Here is a 19,644-nt window from a genome sequence, read left to right on the forward strand (position 1 = left end):
GTAGTTTAAACATTTGCAGACTGCTCATCAATTATGCTGTTCCTCTGTTTTGCAGCGAGTGTTAAACAATCACTACATCTCTCTACATCTGGGAGCACGACTGGAAACTTCAGGCTTGCTCTGCTTCGCAAGTGCACAGGGTAGCCGGGACAATGTGAAATCCAAGGACCACTATGTTGACCTCCTTGGAATGTATACAGTGAATTTCTTCTGATTGGAGCTTTTCCATTCATTTTTTGATATCATTTTAAAACAGAGCGTAACAGGGGAAACATGGGGACATCACATGCCCCCTTCAGCTGGATCTCCTGTGAGAAGGAATGTGCGACAGAGATGGGTTTCTGGTAAGCGTGATTGTTTTTCTTATTGATCATTTGATTAGATCTGCAGGGGATCCTCTCTAGTTTGGAAACACATTAGCTACTTATTTCCACATTTCAGTTTGGAAGCATATGAGTATATACATATATTTCTGTGTATTTGTATGTATATGATATGTATTTATGTACATTTGACATGTAGTTTCCAATAGATTGTTATTGACCTACTAGCAGTTAGTGCCTGAAAGGACTTTCAATATTCAGCATCCCTTTTCTGTATTTTTTTCAAAGCCATGTTGCCTTTTAATTATATATAGATACATATATAGTGTCTTAGCTGGGGTTTTGTGTTAAGTGTCTTAGCCAGGGGTAGGAATACACTAACACTCTATGAATATTTATAAATATTTATTTAAAATACTGCTTAAAGTGCCAAGAATATTGACAAAAGGTAATGATTCTTTTAAGTATTGCAATATAAAATGGTGCCTGAATTGTATTATTTGCTGTGGTAACTTGTGATAAGATTATACAGTGCTTTGAAAGGGCAGTGAGTCTTTTGCCTCTTGGCATTTTGAATGTCAATGATTGTCTGTGCCTAATACATAGTCTCAGGCTCTATTGATTGCAGTGTGGGAGATCTTAGCTTGACTTTGTCTGGGCTGCCACAATAATATTAATCAATAGGCTATAGCCTATTCTGAATGAATATTTAATATTTAAGTCTAGTATTTATAGCTAATAAATTTCCACTGGTTGACAAACCTTAAAAAGTACTGCGGAGAAAGTACAAGAACACAGAATGTCTGTTGGTGTTGCTGCCTCTGCTACAACTGGTAATAGCAATATTTATCATTATCTTAATGTTTCAATATTTTGCCCATTAAAGCTGACACCATAACACAATTTAATATGGTTTATGTGGAATCCTGTGTTAGAAACAGATTTATTTTATATGTAAATCTGCCAAATGTATTAAAGGAAAGAAAAAGTAGTTGGGAATACTCCCTACTCAGCTTCATTCATTAAGTAACTTGAATACTCTGACAGGTTTCAGAGTGCCTCTTTAAGCTGGTATTCTGCATATCACTGTACACGGGTAAAACAGTAACAGCCCACACAGGCCAATGAAGAATATGCCTGTACAAGACACAGGTGTGTCAGGTTATTTTTTATGTGTAGGCCTGTAAGCCATGGACCTCAAGAGGAAGAAAAAAACAACCAAAATCAAATCATCTTAATCTTAAAGCATCTAAGCCTCTGTAAATACATCGGTAGCAATGTAAGATCTTATATGGAAGAAATTACTGTACAAACAGATATTAATTAAATCTGTGAATTTGCTGTGAGATTTGCTAATTAGTTTGTGCAGGACTGACAACACCTCAATCTCTGCATGCGTGTTCCTAAAATGTTCTTGTACAGCATTTCTTGTCATAATGAGTCAGTAGATTAATTGTAATTCTTTTTGCTGGAAATGTACAGTAAATGACAACACAGCTTCTGATGAAACTATGCATTGAGCAATGCATTGTATAGAGTAGAACAATTAGTTGTTCTGTATTGCATTTTTAATTTACTCCTGGGCATACATTAAGGTGTTAATTGTTCTTTTTTTTCTGACAGAAATGAAAATGATTATAGCTTTCAAAGTAATAGCAATGATTTTTAACCCAAATATGTTTTCAGTGTGATTAATTCATTTTGAAAGCTAATTAACAAAGTGTAATATTTATCTTAAATCTAGAATTATTGAAGGACAGGAAAAATTGACATTATTTATATTATAGAAAGGCATTCATAAATATTACATACCATGTATAATTACATTGAAACAGCAAATTCCATTACTATTTTCCCAAGTGATTTGCAGTGGTCTTTCATAGTAAAATGCACATTAATTATTGAGGTCAACTAATTTAAAGAGTTATAAAAACAGTCCAGTGTGTCAATTACATTGAGCTATACTTTCACCTCTAAAAGAAAAAATGCTTTAAAGAATAACACTTTTATTACTATAAATGATTTTATTTATATCAACTGTTACTTTATTTAACAGACATAAGTTAGAATGATCATCTTATAGGTTGATTAACCACAACTGTAGTATATTACAATATGGTAAAAACAGTAAGATGAAAAGCAAGGACAAAGAAGTGAGATCATATCCTCGCAGTATATCTGAAATGTAAACACTTGTTTTATGTCTGTGAGGAAAGGAGAAGAGTGTGAACTATCTCATGAGTGTTCTGTGGGGTATAATAGATCACAATGAGGTTCATCATCTCACCGCAGGCTTTGAGAGTAAAATGTTCTTATTGAAAGACATTGCCCAGGCACATACTGTAGGAGACCCTGAATGCACAGTGCATATACTGTACATGGATTTGGAGATTTTAGTTCTCTTTGGTGAAGCACTTATGTTTGGAAGGTGTTTTGCATGCTTTAACTTTGTAAGATTGCATTCTTTTGTTATTGTCTGTTTTCACCTGGCTTGGTTGTTGGTAGTAGACTATCCGAATGGAGATCTTTGCTTTCTGCTCTGTGTATTCTGTTTGATTTTCTTCCCACAATAGCACCTACTTTATAAAATCCTTTTCGAATGCAAGCAGATGTCAAACAGCATCTAGGAGATGTCCTTGCGTTGAGCAGTGCTTCACATTTTACTATAGCAAGGAATACCAATTTTTTTCTGATGTCATCTTTTGCTGCACAATTACCTACCACTACCACTGTTGCAAATGCACTCCAAGCTGCAGAGGCTCCAACTGTACTTTACATGATGATGCATCTGCCTGAACAAGCTAGGACTCTGTTAGGACATTTGCAGTTATACTAACATCAGATCCATTTGGGACACAAGGAAAATACCCTTAACTCAGATAGTGCAGGTGCACCTAAATGGAACTGCTGGAAGAAAGGATGACTGTGCTGGTTAATCTCAAAACCCTTCCACTCTTACTTTAGCAACAGTTCTTAGTTTCGTATTGAACAAGGAAACACCTGTTTGCTTATTGCTTCAATTGCCTTTTTTATTTCTGCCAGTGTCACCTTTGAAATACACAAATCTGGCAGCTCTACTATTCTTTAGTTATTTGCCAGAAACAAAAAAAAGTTTTTTAAAAATGACCTCACTTATTCTTACTGTATAACATTTCTGAAGAGTTTCAAATAACCAGACGGAGATTTGATATCAACTTCTCTTGCAGAGTGACTCAACTACCCAGAAAAACTAATGGGAGACCATGCTCCCAGGTGTGAGACTTTAAACGCCACACTCATAATGACAAATTGGCGTAGTGACAAAATTCATTTTATTTTTAGTGGACTTTTTTCAGGAGGAATGGGGGTAAACATGAGATCTGTGAATAGATCCAAGTTCTCCAATTCCCAAATCAAAACTGGGAGAGTGACATATGTATTACTTAATATGGCTAGGAAGAAGGGCAGCATAAGCACAAATTTTAAATTGATCTCATTGCTACAGTAACTGATTGATTAAATTGATTAAATTGCTAACTGTGCAATCCCTCAGACCTCAATGCACCTCTGCACTATGCACTTTGACTGAGATTCTGTATTTTTTGTTGATTTACAAGTATTCATTGTTCTCTACCACATACAGTATTTATTGTTCTGGCTGCTTATTGACTTTTTGATGTACATACCGTACTATGAGTGTTTATTAGGTGCCATTTTGTAATTGTAATGTACTGTGCAATTTGCGGTGATGTCTCCAGTACTGTGCATGTCCAGAGAGATTAGTACTACTCTACCAATTAGTCTCCTATAACATGAAAATGAGATTACGTTTACACAGCAAAGAAGTAGTGGTGACATTTGAACAGCTGAAGTAGGAATATACAGTAATATTCAGGGTCTGGAATGAACTGTAAGTAGAGTGTTGAGAAAGCTAAAGCACTGAATCAGCTAAAATATTAGGATGAGTAGCTAGACACGTTGGTTACCCGCCGTGTTGGGAAGAATATACCTCCATTTTCAGAGCATGACATTGGTTTTGTTCTTGCTTATAGAGTGCTCTTCAGCCATAAATAGCAGAGCTGAGTTTTTGCATTTGTGGATTTTCAATGCCAAATGATTGTGGTTCAGGGATTTCACGTCTTTCATCAATGTCGTTGGATCCCTTGACGGTCTGTGAAAGAAATACTGCTTCAAGAAATCTGAGCTTTAATTTCTCTGTCTGCATTGCTGAACTAAGAGGAAGCTGATAGCTGTTGACGTCAAGTGTGATCAACATCAAATGTTTCTCCTGGTCCGTTTGCTCAGTTGAAATACATAAACATGGTCATTTATACTTGTTTGGTTCAAGCAGGCATTATCAGGCTCAGAGAAGCGAACAGAGGAGACTACTAGAGGACCTGATCCAAGTATTCAAAATGGCCAAAGTCATTGACAAAGTCAACCCAGTGGACTACTTCTGAATCAACAGTGAAGAATGACCAGAAGTGGCACAAGTGGAAAATGTGAAAATGCATTCAAACAGGGATCAGGAGGCTCTTCTTTATGCAAAGGGAGGTGGGAGTATGGAGACAACTACTAGCCATCTTATCATACCCTGGCTTCCTTCAAGAAATGACTGGATGAGATCCTTGGATGAATTAGCTACTAAATACAAAATGGGATAGACAAAAGGGCTCCTGTTAGTAACTGCTTCTACAGTATGTATTCAGTAGCCTTACAATTACTAGTACCTCCTGTAACAGGGAAGGTTTCATTAGTATCATCAACTTGCTCACTAGTATAACACAGTAATGTTGCCTTACATCTCTTTCTGTCACAATGCCAGTGCTCATCTCATTTCATGTCTGGAGAGGAAATCTCTGTATTCATTCAGGATTGAGCAAAAGGAATGTGACTATTTGCAAATGCAGTTAAATACAACCACAATACCATAAAATTATACATTAGCCCTAAGATTTTCTTCATCACTCATCATCACTCTGGTCTGAGTAAAAAGGAGTGTGTGCAGAAACAATGGCAACAGAATATTGCTGTTGACTGCTTCACTTATTATTGACAGCCTCATTTGTGGCACATGGGAATTTACACATTTGTTTGTGCTTGGTATTTACACAGGTGTTCTGAAAGGGATTTCACTTATATCCCCATGAACTGCTGCAGAAACATCTGCCTTATGTTCAGACTACTAATTATCATGGCAGCGTGTTTAAATAAACTGCTCCAAGTTTGATCCGAATGTCTGCTTTTTGGCAAATACAGTTGACAATGTACAGCCATCTGTACAGCTGTTTATTCAGGAAGTCTTCTGATTCTGGATGCAGGTGGACAGGCGGTAGGGGGAGGGAGGGGTAAAATGGACAAACCATGACAATCAATTCCTAGCTCGAGCTACTCATTTTACAGATAATTTACAGATTTTATTGTAAGTCTTCCATTTACCATAGGAGAAGTAGAGCAAACTGACTTACCCTGCAGCTGAAGACTGAAACCTTTGTATATTGCTTAAGGGTGTATTACCAGCACAACCAACAGCAGCTTGTTTGCAAAGGAAATCTACTAAAACTTTCACAGAAAGTGAAATGTCCATTATTTATTTGGACAGTTTATTAATTGTTTTGAATGTAAGGTATTTTGTGTAATGGTGTTAGCTAAAATAAATGAATAAGAATGCATTAAAAAATAATATCAGTCTCATTGGAGGGAATTGTTTTAGGTTATTCATGCAAAGGAATCTTTAAATAATCGATCGATATCGAATTGATTGGATGAATTGAAGGGCAGCATGGAGATATTGTATGCTGGTTATTATGACTTCACAGCTCTTCAGTGCTGGGTTTGATGGTAGATGGAGGTGTCATCTGTGTGGAATCTCTGAGTTGTGCCTGTGTTCTTGGATGTGTGTGCCAGACAATGGACTGGCATCGTTTACACAGTTGAACTGCCCTGTGCCCTGTGCTTCCAGGATGTGCTCCAGGTTGCTGCAGCCCCTGCCAGAAATAGGTTGCATTCTGACAATGGTTGGAAGACAATGATGTACTGTAAGTATTAAGCTTTTTTTATTTATTCAGCAATCACATTGAGGAGACTAAAAAACTCTGTTGTCATGTAACCCAAGACGAGAAGCCAGAACATAATTAACTTGATCTCTCAAACAAACCAATGAAGAGATAAACTAAATTTAATAGCAAAATATGACTCAACAGAGCCCGGCTTGTGATATGTTGTGATATATAATTGAGTCCCGAGGATGTCATTTTGGCATCTACCTTGAACCCCATGCTAGAAAGAATGTCATTCTGTATGAATACAGTGCAAGCTATAGAGAATCCTGCCTGGCCTGCTTAGATTCAGTGTCCTCCTGGTTGTAGTTTCTAAAATTGATAAAGACCCAATAAGCAATAAGCCATTAATGTTACCAATACAGTATGTACTAATTCTGTTCCTGAGTCATAGACAGTATAATTTAGTGCATATCAATGACTATTATACAAACTGCAATGTGGAACCCTGTACAGTTACAGTAGCTTATCCTTATTAACAATTGCTTGACGTTTTTGTAACTTTTTAATCTTAGTCTTCTCAGATCTGTCCTTGGATATTTCTGTATGTAATGAAGTTCCCGATAACTCTTTTAACACTTGCGTTGGAGTAAGAGAATTTGAAGGAATGTCAGAGAGTACAGGTAGTGCTGTTTTTGTAAGAGTATGAGCAGTTTTTTTCCAGTTTCCCATAAAACCCAAAGCAAATCATAAAGTGATGCAATGAGCTATTGGATCATTTTTCTTCCAGAATAAATGAATCCAATATCTTACCTAATGTACAGTACACAGATTGTGTGATTCCATGTTTTTCTTTCAATAACATGGCATTGATCTCCAAGAGAGTGCTGAAATACAGTGAATGATTGATTCCAAATAATCTTTACAAATTGAAGTTGTGCTGATGCTTTTCTCCTATATCGCCACAGGACAAACTCTATTATACTTTGACCCCAATCATCAAGACATAGGAGAGAATGATTTAACTCTTAAACGCTTTTCTGGTGACAACATTCTGATTTAAAACATACGGTTTGTGATTTGATCATAAAGTGTACCTAACCTATTAGATTACTGCTAACCATTTCAATAGCAAGCCCTTGAGGTCAGACCTGTCAAAGTGACTGGAATAAAGCTGTCTGTCCAAGAAGGCAAGGTTTTTCCACATGACAAAACCTTTTGGAAGAAAAATGTTACATGGAAACTTAATGACCCAAAACTGTCATGACAGTATTTTCTGTCAAAATGATAAACTCTTGTCCTGCTAGATACAGTAAGCTTTCCCCTAAGAACAAGAAGACACCAACTCAATAAACATGGAGCCAGGCCTATAAATCACTTGTTTCAGCATAGCATCTAAAAATGTTTTCCTTATTAAGCACTTGGATATCTATAAAATTGTGTGCTTGAGTTACATACATCCCTTGTTGTATAAAATAGTCTGAAGTCCGTTGTATAAACAGTTTTAAACATTTCAGTAATTTAAGATGATGTACAGTAAATGCAGAACATGTACAGGGACAGGTTAACCTCCTTATATCAAAACGTAAAAAAGTTCAATTATTTTTTAAAGTTTTCATAAAACAGAAAAAAATACTATTTACTGAAACAGACGTTGTTTTCCTTTGAGAAAAACTTACTTCCAGTCCATGATGCAAATTGATCATACTAACACTTTTGGCTTCAAAGGCATCTCATTATCCCAACTTCAGAATACAACATCTTCAGCATTGGAGGAAACAGACAAGATGGCCTGTTTAAAGGCTTTCATTTCTATCAGGCTACCATTAAAATTACTCTGTTTTGTCACATGTTTATAATTAAGGAATTCTGCTTGGTTTTGCTCAGATACTCTAGAAACTTTACATACATGTACAAATATAGACTTAAAACATATGGCAGTTCAGTGCTATCGTGCATTTTTTAAAATAACCTCTTCTTCTGATTATGAAGAACATTCTCATTGCTGGTGTAAACAGCCTCTAAAAGAAAACAAAGATCATGTCCCACACATTCTTTGAGTATACTCTATTTAAAATTAGTTTTGTTAAAAATAAACTCAGAATTTGAGGAGGAAATGCTGTAAGATGAGAATATAGACTTAAATAACTTTTACCTACAGTATCTAGTTGGCTAGTGATAATATAGTAGTTACACTATTCTAATAAAGAGTAAATTTGTCTTTTCATATACCCCAGTTTGCTCTCCACAAGACACACAGATGGGGAGAGAGAAGCTTGGGGTCAGGGCACAGGGTCAGCCATTTATACAGCACCCCTGGAGCAGCTGGGGTTAAGGGTCTTGCTCAGGGTCCCAACAGAGTAGGATTCCCCTGCCAGCTGCAAGATTTGAACCAGCAACCTTTTAGCCACAGGCACAGGTCCTTAGCCACAGTGCCACTACTCCAATACTGATAGTAGCCTCCCTTTTAGTGGTTTTATTTTGCAGCATCCCAAATTTTATTCGTAACACTTAAACGGAAATCCATTTGAAGTCCGACGCGTGTGTAGTAAAAAGCCGTGCTGCATTTCCGTGTGAAATTGTGATTCCTGGCACCTTCGCCACTACTCGGTCAAGAAATGGTTAACTCGCTTATCTCCTCACTTGAGCCTGACGGTGGAGCTGCAGTTCTCTTCCTTACCGCAGACCCGGGCTCCTGCTTGCCTTACTCCCGTTCCTAACGCACAAACACTGAAATCATGTAGGGGGAAGCCTTCCAGGTCCAGACCAGACTTGTTGATCTCCATTAAAGGGCAGAGACAAGAAATGGGGACTGACGATATTTTTTGCACTACCCATTCAAGAGCTATGGAATGAAGGGAACAACTTTAAGAGCCGGTTTAAACATGAAGGGTTATTTATTGTGCAAATAATCATTGACGGGTTTTTTTTTTTGTATCTTCAACTCAAGATTCTTCAGTCCTCATTCATTTCGTCTTCCGGAGCTCATGCTTTAAAGGAGGTATGTGGTCGCTTTCGCAGAGGTTTGAAAATCCCCTTTTCTCAGTGACGTATTTGTAGTTTCTGTTATCAAGGTAGTGTCGATGGCATCAAGCACCATAATCTACCGGTGGTTTTGTTGCCATCTGTCTTATCATCATATTCCCATGGGAAGCTCCTAAAAGGAAGGATGTTAAATGCCATTGACACCCGTTTGAGAAGAAGTGCATTATGCGTGAAGGGATTACAATTTAATAATATTCTTGCCCCGTTTCAATTAAATGTATCCTTCTCTGTAGTCGTTTCTCCCAGTGTAGCTTGGGACTGGCTATCTTTGTGTATTGCGTTAGTTTGAATTGAAGATTTGTTGACCTAGACAACACAAAAACTCAGTGCTGACACAGCCGTATTAAAAAAAACACTATGTGCCAGGTTTGACAGGGAATTAAACGCTTTTTAGTATCATGCCTAAAATTACATTGTTTTCAACATTTACCCTTCCATCGAGAATGGCGTATTTTGTCATCTTCTTAACCATCTGGAGCCGATTAAAAGCGTCTGATTTCAAAATGATCTTAATTTATGTGACAGGGTGTTTTTCATTTGCCTTGCGGGCAGTGACTTATCACAATTATCAGTGTGCTACAAATGTTAGAAAATAAGCGATTTCATGTTATCTTCGCAAGCGTAACATAGCAAACGATGTTATTTTTAAAATAATAACGTGCTGCTTGTCAAAGTACGTGCGTGATTTCAGTGTTTTCTCGCAGTGACGGAGGGGGTTTCCTTCCCGTTTGGATATTCAAACAAAAACAAACAGTGCATAGGTGTTAGAGGTGTTATTATCGCATTAGGGGCAATCAGTCCAAGAAGAGTCTTCTTACAATAAGGGGCGACGGCTCTGACTGTTACAGGAGCAGTTCGACGGTTTCGGCGCTGAAAGGCAAAGCGGTTTCCGAAGGGAACTGGTGGTTTGCAAGAGGGAAAACAGCCTTTCAGTTTCGGGGAGGCTGCAGTTTCAGCACTACTCTAGTGGACAGCTCTCACTGGTAGAGCTCAATGCACAAGGCGCATTTCCCCCAGCCCGGCGAGAGACGGGCAGAGAAATCTGCTGTGGTTCTTAGAGCAGATTAAATGATCTACTTGCTCCTCTGATTAGTGGATAAACCACCTGACATTGCGTGAGAAATGTTCTTTCCCAGTTTTGTAGGTCATCTGGGTTTGGTCTCCATTTTAGAAAGTGCCACTGATATTCTTTCTCTTTTCTTCCCCCCCTCTCAGCTGCAGGAATGGATGTAAACAAGCGCAAATGTAGGCACTAACTTCTCCCCGGGATCCTTTGTTTTGAACTGTGAGAACTTAATTGTAGCCGGCCTTATTTTTTTGAAAAAATAATAATGGAGAAAACGAATGCAGGGATGAATAAAACGGGATCTCGATCAACTGCCTCTTTGCCTCCGGAGCCGGTGGATATCATAAGGAGCAAGGCTTGCTCTCGGAGGGTGAGACTGAACGTTGGTGGGCAGCCTCATGAAGTTCTATGGAGAACGTTAGACCGATTACCTCGCACAAGACTCGGGAAACTTAGAGACTGCAACACCCACGATTCAATAATGGAAATATGCGACGACTACAATTTGGAGGATAATGAATACTTTTTTGACAGACACCCCGGGGCATTCACTTCGATTTTGAATTTTTACCGCACCGGCAAGTTGCACATGATGGAGGAAATGTGCGCTTTGTCCTTCAGTCAAGAACTGGACTACTGGGGTGTCGACGAGATTTACCTGGAGTCCTGCTGCCAGGCAAGATACCACCAGAAAAAGGAGCAAATGAACGAGGAGCTGAAACGAGAGGCCGAAACTCTAAGGGAAAGAGAGGGCGAGGAATTTGATAACACATGTTGTGCGGACAAAAGAAAGAAACTTTGGGATCTTCTGGAAAAACCAAGTTCCTCAGTGGCAGCCAAGGTAATTAAAATTCCTGCTATCTCTTATCTTTTCTTACGGAAACAAAAGTCAGCCTAAAATGTTGTGTGGGTGTTCAATTTTCAACTGAAAGTGGTTCACGTGTGCATCTATAGTTAAATTGCGTCTAGCCTAACGTTATGAATTGCATCGTAGTGGACGCTTTTTGCCGCTTACAATAAACTTCGCGTAGTGCCAGTTTCATCACAGGTCATGCAAGGTATTACTTATAGTCAAAACGTCTTATGTGTGTTTCGGGGCCAGTGTTTCCCCATCAGCGCTCAAATAGCTCTGTTGCTCTTTTAAAGACATTTTGTGTAATCTTTATCAGTAGCATGCTCATCGCATATGTCAAGTGCTTATTAACAGACCTGTATATTGTATGTAATGATTGTGAAACAGTTTAAAAGAGTTTGAAAACCAAGCGATTTCATTTTGTTATAAAAAAAATTGAATGATTAGAAGACTAGAAACGTATTTGGTATTATTTCTTTACCGTGAAAACTGTTATTGTGTATTATTGTTACTAATTATACAATGCGATAGGGTTTATCATAATTTTCATAAAGTTCATGGCAACGTTTAAGTGCTTCAGAGCTCGTTATACGATTTTAAAATCCATTCAGTATTATACCACGTTTCTAGATGTATGAATGTAAAGGATTGTTTGAAAAATTATTTAAAACATGGCCAGTTTTATACTGTAGAACAATGAGAACTTCTAAAACATATTAAACACGACCACTATAAACAATTAAAAAAACCCTCTGAATAAATCAAGTCAATGTTTATGAGCAATCAATGAAGTAAAATGTTTCACTTTGAGTTATTATTAAGGAATGTTTCCCCACAGAATAATTGTCCTTGACAATACATTTTCTATTCAAGTTAATATATTATACTATGTATGTTTTATAAAACATTAAAACAAAGAAAATTAATGTTTTCGTAAAACAGTTCACAGTGCAGCATAATACTGTTGTGAATATGTTAATCACTTACTGTAAAAACAATTCTACAGTGAAACAGAAATACAGCCAGGGTCTTTTTCGTAATTGCAGAATGTGATGCTGCACTTTTAGAAATAGGCTGTAAAATCCTGAGTTTACATATGTTTGCATGACCAAACAAAGGTGGGGCTGTAGGGTGAAGTATTGATTACACCCCTGGACTGGGGCGTAGTGGGGTGATGTGCTGTGTGAGAGGCAACTGTTGGACCATCGAGCAAGGTACTTAACTAAAAATATCTCTTGTAAAAGCCTTGCTCTGTAAATTAGTCTTCAGGTCATCATTGTAAATGAGCAATTATTCACAATTGACTTATTTGATTAAATAAAGGATTCAATTAAATTGAGTATTTTCATCTAGTATGCTGAGGTATTGCTGTCAGCGTGAGCTTTGTCAGCCTTATCAGCAGGTCCACATGTTGAATTTGTTGATAATCCAGACATTTTAAGGCAGGCAGTGAGACTAACAAAATGGATGCTAGTGTATACTTTGTTGGAAAAGCACTATCCTTGTATCATCCTGTACGTAATTATTGCTTTATGTGATGTGATTGTTCAGTGTAAGATCCGTACAATTTTAGCTTGTTTTTGACCGAACATTTGTCATACTTTGCCTTGAACAAATGGAAGTCACATTTCATATTGTACTACTGTCCTCCAATTGAAATTGCTTTCAGCACTAATCTGAAACAGCTAACCTCAGTTCCTTCAAGGTACAGGACTTCAGAAAAGGCTATAGGAAAATGTTGATGAAAAAATCTCAAATCCACATAATTCATGCATTAAATCAATGTATCTATTTTTCTATTTTTTTGTATAATAGATGGAAGGTTTTGCTCTGGGGGAGTTTTTCGTGTGATTACTGTAAACATCATTTAAACCGAGCTAATAATGTGTATTTCAGTAGCAACAGATATACAGTACAGAAAGGGGGCATACCAACATTTGCACACTATGTGCATGGTCTAACTCACTACCGGGGAATACTGACAACTTCTTCTGAAGAACTGAAGGGTTATTTAACTATTACCTAATGGAATACAACTTTGCAGTGAAAAATAAATCAATGGTGTTAAAAACATGTCTCTGTGATTAGCAAGACAGTGGTGGAGCTGTGATATTTTGATTGTTTTTCCTTGTAAACATGCTGTACATATGGAGTGTGCTGAAATGGTTTGTCTTATCACAGTACTGCTCACTTTAGACTAGTTAATATTAGAAGAAATGCCTAATTGATAATATTAGTGCATTGATTGTACCCTCATTCACCACCACCAGCCCAGAATGTGAACATCCAATGGCTGGCATCACACACTAAACTAAAAAAGAGTCAAAATTTAGGAACTCTCTGATATTACCTTCATATGAACATGGAGCAGGTGAATTATCTAGTCAAGTGTCCTAGTAAACTCCTAGATATTGCACCAGGGCCTGTTATAGATTAGGAATGTAAACTATAAACTATAGGAATAGTGATTTAAATGATTTCATTACACAAAATGCAAACCAAAAGGCAGCACCACAACTCATTATTCTTCATCAGATATGCTACAGTAGTAGCCAGTCTAAAATCCAAACTAAAGAGGGCTTCTTTCCAAACTCTAGTGCAAGAGGTATTTAGAGGAGACAGAAAGAATCTTCTTTCTGGTCATATACACTTTCTTGACTTGATTCTTTTTTTTCAAATGCAATGATTCTAATACTGAAGCTCAATATAATATCTAAACATATCTAGACATATGATGATGGGAGGTAGAGAAAATATTCTATTTATAATGACAGCTTCTACGTAAACCGTTTTTACTTTCTGACTGTGTTTTATTTATAAAATTGCATGTTAGAATTATTCTGTTTTCAAAATAATGAATATTACTCTATTCAATCTTTTTATTGACCTGTCTTTCTGTTTGTCTTTGACCTGGAATCCAAAAGCAGTTAAAATTAGAAACACGGTATACATTAAAATCAATCTGAACATTCAGTAAGTTCCAGGTTCCTAAAATAATAATAATAATGAAATAATAATAGGGTGAAGTGATACTTTTTCATTAAGGTAAACTGAAGCTGTAATTTGATTGAACCTCTGTGTATCTTGGTAAAATTAATGTAAAAGTCTTCTAAAGTGGTACATCAAAATTGTGTTTATATAAAACTACAACATATATTTACTATTTTGACAAAACCTACATTCTGACCATCAGTAGAAAGCTGCTTATTCCTGGTAAGGGTGGTTGTAACTCGGAGACTTTCCTGGAAGAGTAGTGTGCAAGGCTGGACAACAAGCCTTTATGGATGCTCATCTGTCACAGGGAATGCACAAAGGGACAATACAGAGATTGCAGATAGACTAGGCAGCATGTTTGTGAAAACGGTGATAACTTGCAAACTCCACACAGAATATGCATTCATGCAGAATCAAATGCTGGACACAGAGCTATGAGATAGCAGCTCTAGCCCTTGTACAACCATGCGATTAAAGCCCACAGTCAATTTTTTTTTTTTAATAATGAGGTAATTATATCATTCATGTGTCCTGCTTCAGACATCTACTGTATGGCATAGTGTGCGTAGAATTGCAGTTTTGGCTTCCCACAGTGAAACGGTTTGGGATGTAATCATGTGAAACATGGTAATTAGATGAGATGCCAGAATGTGTCAAAATTCCAGATGGTACCAGTGCATCTTCATGCATATCAGCCCAATCCTATCAGTCGTATGATCTACTTGCCTTCTTACCTAGAAGTTAATGGACTTACAAATATCAGTCTTTTCTTGCCTGGAGCCTTTACAGTTCTTTTACAGCAAGTGCTTTTCTAACCTTAGCAAAAGGTTCCCATCAAATAATCCTCATTGCTGATCTACTGTCTGTAAAACAAAAGGTTTCCACATTTAGGATGTGCATAACTCATTACATGATATCATTTATGGAATCTAGATTCCAGCTACTTTTTGGGGTAAGCACATCATTTTTTAACCTAAAGTTATGGAAGCAAAATTGAACGATTAATTTTCTGAGCAAATTGTAAAAGTTTAAAAAAATTACTCAGATAACTATTATACTACTTTTGTCAAATACAGAAAGCAGGATAGCAACATATCAAAAGTAAACACTGGTTATTTTACTTACATACAGGAAAATGGTGCTGAGATTTAAGTCTCTTTCTTGTTTTACATCTGCTTTTGTGCCTTTTAGAGTTTTTATAAAGAGGGCATAGACACACTTTCTAAGTGGGTAACAGTCAAAGGTTCTAAAAGGGTAAGTCTCATAAACTATACCAAAGCAGCCTTTTAATTCATTTGTAGTAATTAGACCAGTGCCATGGCCCAGGAATACAGTTGCTTAATTACTGTTGCAGGTGCTCTTCTTGAAATTTCAGTAGCATCAACAACCAGAATGTGGTTTCGCCCAGATTTCCTAAGGCCTTTTTACAGTGTGCATTAATGATTCTTGCCTGTACAACATTTAAAATTATACCCATCTCTAATGCAAATTTGCAGTTCAGTTTTGTTGGAATACAGTACAGAATGCTGATGGCTCCTCTTTCCCACTGAGCCACCTGTTCTGTTTCTGCATACTAAGAATAAAACAAAACATCTGCACTGCTCTGTGATGGATGGGTGTCCTTTCCACAGTGTTCTTGCCAAGAGATAGTCTTCGGCTGCCCCACATCCCTGTATTGGATGAAGCTGTTTGAAAATGGGTTGGATGGATCTTGTCACTGCTTTTACTATTTTAAATGGCGCTGGCACAGTTTATTCAAGAAACAACAGCACTGTAGGATCGAAAAAAAAAAACACAAAGCAAAGTATTGTGCGCCAGGTTTGTTGCCAGTTACTGTTTTGGAATCAGATGTCCTTGCAAACATTTTAAACTGTTGCTTGTCCCTTTTGTCTGTCTGTCTTAAGGGTGGAGTATGTATTCTTGAGTGAGTCCTTTTCTTGGTCATTTCCTATTAAGTGTACATGCTGTACAGAAATAGTATGTTGGGATGTTAGTTTTCCACCTAAAATATATAGGAAAGTATATATTGCTTTTGTTATAAGAATTAGCTGAAATTTCTAAGCAGCAAGATTTCTGTATGCATGGTGTTTAAAGGTCAATGTGTTGATGGCCTGGCATGGGATATTTTTTAAAGTAGATGATGTTTGTCTGAAATGTCTTGCCCTGGTTACTGATTTTTTCACATGCATAAGTTAAAGTATGCTACTAAGAATGCTAAGGAGGCCTTCCTCTTGAGATGCTAAAGCAATCACACAGTACAGGTCTATTAACTATCCTATTAAAATAGCATCTGAAGTCTTCCTAAAGAGGAAGAGCAGAAAATCCCATCAGAATTGAAGGACTTGCTCGTAAATCTAAAATTCCATTTGGGAGAATTAGTAGGTAGAACATCATGCTTTGTTCTTGTGTTGTGTGTAGTGTGAAACATTTTTTGCATCTTCTGTACAATTCCAATGATTAGATTATATCGAACTGCAAAGTTACCACATAATGTAACAAGCTATACAAATGACCAAAACTCACACAAAACATAAATAAAGTCTTGGTTAAACTGGCTTCTGGGTTCTTCAGGTGATATTGTACTCTTATACAGGGAAGTAAAGAGTACGGTTTTCCCTCAGATGTAATTTACAAAGGTGAATTCCATTACCGACTTTTAAGTGATGATTTCAAATGATTCAGATCATTTGAGAATTTCTCAACCTCAGCTGACATGCTGACATGGTATGTAAATAGTGAATGCACCCCTGTGGGTAAGTGTTTTTGTAGCAAAAGCCTGTTTGATGTTCAGAGTGAATTATATGAGACCAATGCCACCCTTTTCCAAAGAAATGTCTCAGAGATTGGTGCTTGTTTTCTATAATTGCATCTGCAGCAAAGAGCATTGTGGTAAACATTTTTAACTAATGTGCTAAAGCAATTTAGGGAGGAGATTTAAAATCGATATGTATACCTTTTTAATGCTAATGGCGTATTATTGCTGCAATGGGACCTTTTACAGTTTTGTATACTTACACTGTCAGCCCCTGCCTTTCAGACCAGTTACTGTATGTCAAGTAGTCTGTAATTCTTCTGTCTTGAGGTTTGGAAATGTAAAGGAAATGTACCTTGGATTATCAGTGTGATCTCACTCTTCAAATTCAAATTCAAAAAGCTTTATTGGCATGACTGACGAATTACAGTGCTACCGAAGCAAATAAAATAAACACAACATTTACAGTACAACCAGATTATTGAACATTTATTTAAAACATCATTGTGAGACAGGAACACTGTCTTTGCTTTGGGCTGTCACAGGAGATCAGCATGCTGGCCTACATTGAGTTGGCATCATCACTATCACATTTATTTTCTTGAAAAACAGCTAAACAGAATTGCAATGATATTACAAACTCTGCATGGATTAGCACCTCCTTATCCCTCTCTATTTATCTGCTCACTAATGTGTCCCGCACTCTGTCTTTGTATTTTTGAAAAGTGATTTTTTGGCGATATCAGGAATAGTTCTTCATTATTCTCATTCTACATGTTAGTTCAATCTGACTTATAATGTGTAATCAAATATTGTTTTTGTAATTTGTGGGAAGTGCCTGGAGGTATTATTTATGTCCATAGGATTTTGGAGAAATTGGTTGATTGGTTGATCTTTATGTGGCTTAATGCTAAAGGATCTCAGGAGCTCAGAATGTGGACTGTGCAGAGCACTGTTCTGAAAACAGGGTTATGTCATGAGCCGCCTGTGACCAGCTCCCAAGGTCGGTAGAGGTGTGTGACGGTAGAGTCCAGTTTGGGCTGGATGGAGAAGATGTCAACCATGTTTTCCAGAGAACAGTGACCGAGCTTGCAGTGTTATATTAATGCGAGCAGTGTCAGCTTCTCCGCCTCAATCCTTGTACTGAGGAAAGAAGTGGGTGGCCTCACAGTCAGTGCACATTTTGCAAAGCATATGTATTGTATGTTGTCTTTCCCCTTTCTATGCTATGCTGATTAGCATTTCCATGGAATAAAAAGATCAATTATATAACGTAAAAGAGTGCGCAGAAATGTGCCGTAACCAATCCCTAGTTGGTTATTTGTGCAGTAAGTCAAGTCAAGTGGTGGTCCATATTTTTTAACTTGTGATATCTGGTGAATCAAGCTCCAAGGTGGTTTTCCCATGATTTGTAATTTCCTGAATATGCTGAATAATTGTCTCCATGGCAACTATGAATAGCTGCTTGACCAGGAAATGAGAAATGGCTTTGAATGTTTTCACCACTATACTGTATACACCCACCATCCAGCTTAAATGTTGTACAATTTTTTTTTTATTTAGTAAATTACAGAGACTTAAGATAAATTCTCTTCTATTATTTGTTAGAAGAATATCTTTAAAAGAAAAAAAGTTAAAAAGAAGTCAATATTGTGAAGGTGTTGGGCTTCACAGTTGTGCAAATAGCGGTGTGAACTGAAGGGATTATCAGTTCTTAGGTTTTTTGCAATATATCAGTAGAAATAGTGTACAGACAAATGAAGAACAGTTTGTAACCCCACTAAAGCTAAAAAGCAAAGCTCAAATGAATAGGTAATGCTGAAATGCATTAAATAAGTGCTGTATTTCCGTAACATTTAAAATACACATCAAGTAATTACAGATGCTGGCACATTTGATCTCGTTTCCTTTTTTTCATTTCCCTGCCAAGCCCATCTCACGAACAAATGCAACCTCCACAGGACTGTAGATGTACGTATATCAATACGTAATTAGCTTAAAAGGAAAATGTTAAATGGAGTTCCAGTCCAGTGGTCACTAAATGTGTTGCTGTAGCTGTTAAATAATCCGGGGAATATTGCAGAGCTAAAATTTATGTGAAAAAGCATTTGGCTACTGAAGCAGTATTTAAGCTGAAATATTTAGGGGCCATAAATGACCATTTATAAGGGATTTATTACTGTTTAGAATTTGCAAACCATGATGATGCTTACAAAGGTCATTATGTAGGTACAGATATGTAGTAAAATTGTTGGAACACTCTTTGCCAGCAGCTCGCTAACAATGCTGCCACGTTAATTACTTCAGCAAAAAAGATGTCCTGCTCTTTTAAAGATGGCAGCTCTTACCAACAGTGCACATAAACAACAGGGCATGTTTTCTTAAAATACCATATTCTGCTTACAATGTGAGGAATCCATAAGTGACAATTGGGTTTGCAGAAAAGCCGGTCAAGCACAGAAACAAATAAAAAAAAAACAGAGATTGGTGGTGGCACTAAAGTCTAAAATTTAGTGCGATAAGACATTTTATTCTAAAGGGAAGACTATGCATTTGCAGAGAAACCTATCGGTCTCTGCAATTGTAAAGGCCATGGTGGAAAAAATAGGTTGATGCAGGAGCAACCCCTCCTT

General features: G+C 37.1%; 1 protein-coding gene across 1 annotated transcript in view; it reads left to right on the top strand.

Moving 5' to 3' along the window:
* The first annotated feature begins 9,029 nt into the window (after positions 1–9,029).
* Positions 9,030–19,644, top strand: part of kcnb1 (potassium voltage-gated channel, Shab-related subfamily, member 1) — an 88,517-nt gene continuing 77,902 nt past the window's right edge. The window contains exons 1-2 of the mRNA XM_015364897.2: positions 9,030–9,302; positions 10,562–11,253. Coding sequence (XP_015220383.1) covers positions 10,678–11,253 — 576 coding nt within the window. The 5' untranslated portion in view covers positions 9,030–9,302; positions 10,562–10,677. The remainder of the gene's footprint in view (positions 9,303–10,561; positions 11,254–19,644) is intronic.

Source organism: Lepisosteus oculatus, chromosome 16 (assembly GCF_040954835.1).
Source record: "Lepisosteus oculatus isolate fLepOcu1 chromosome 16, fLepOcu1.hap2, whole genome shotgun sequence".
NCBI classification, from domain to species: domain Eukaryota; kingdom Metazoa; phylum Chordata; class Actinopteri; order Semionotiformes; family Lepisosteidae; genus Lepisosteus; species Lepisosteus oculatus.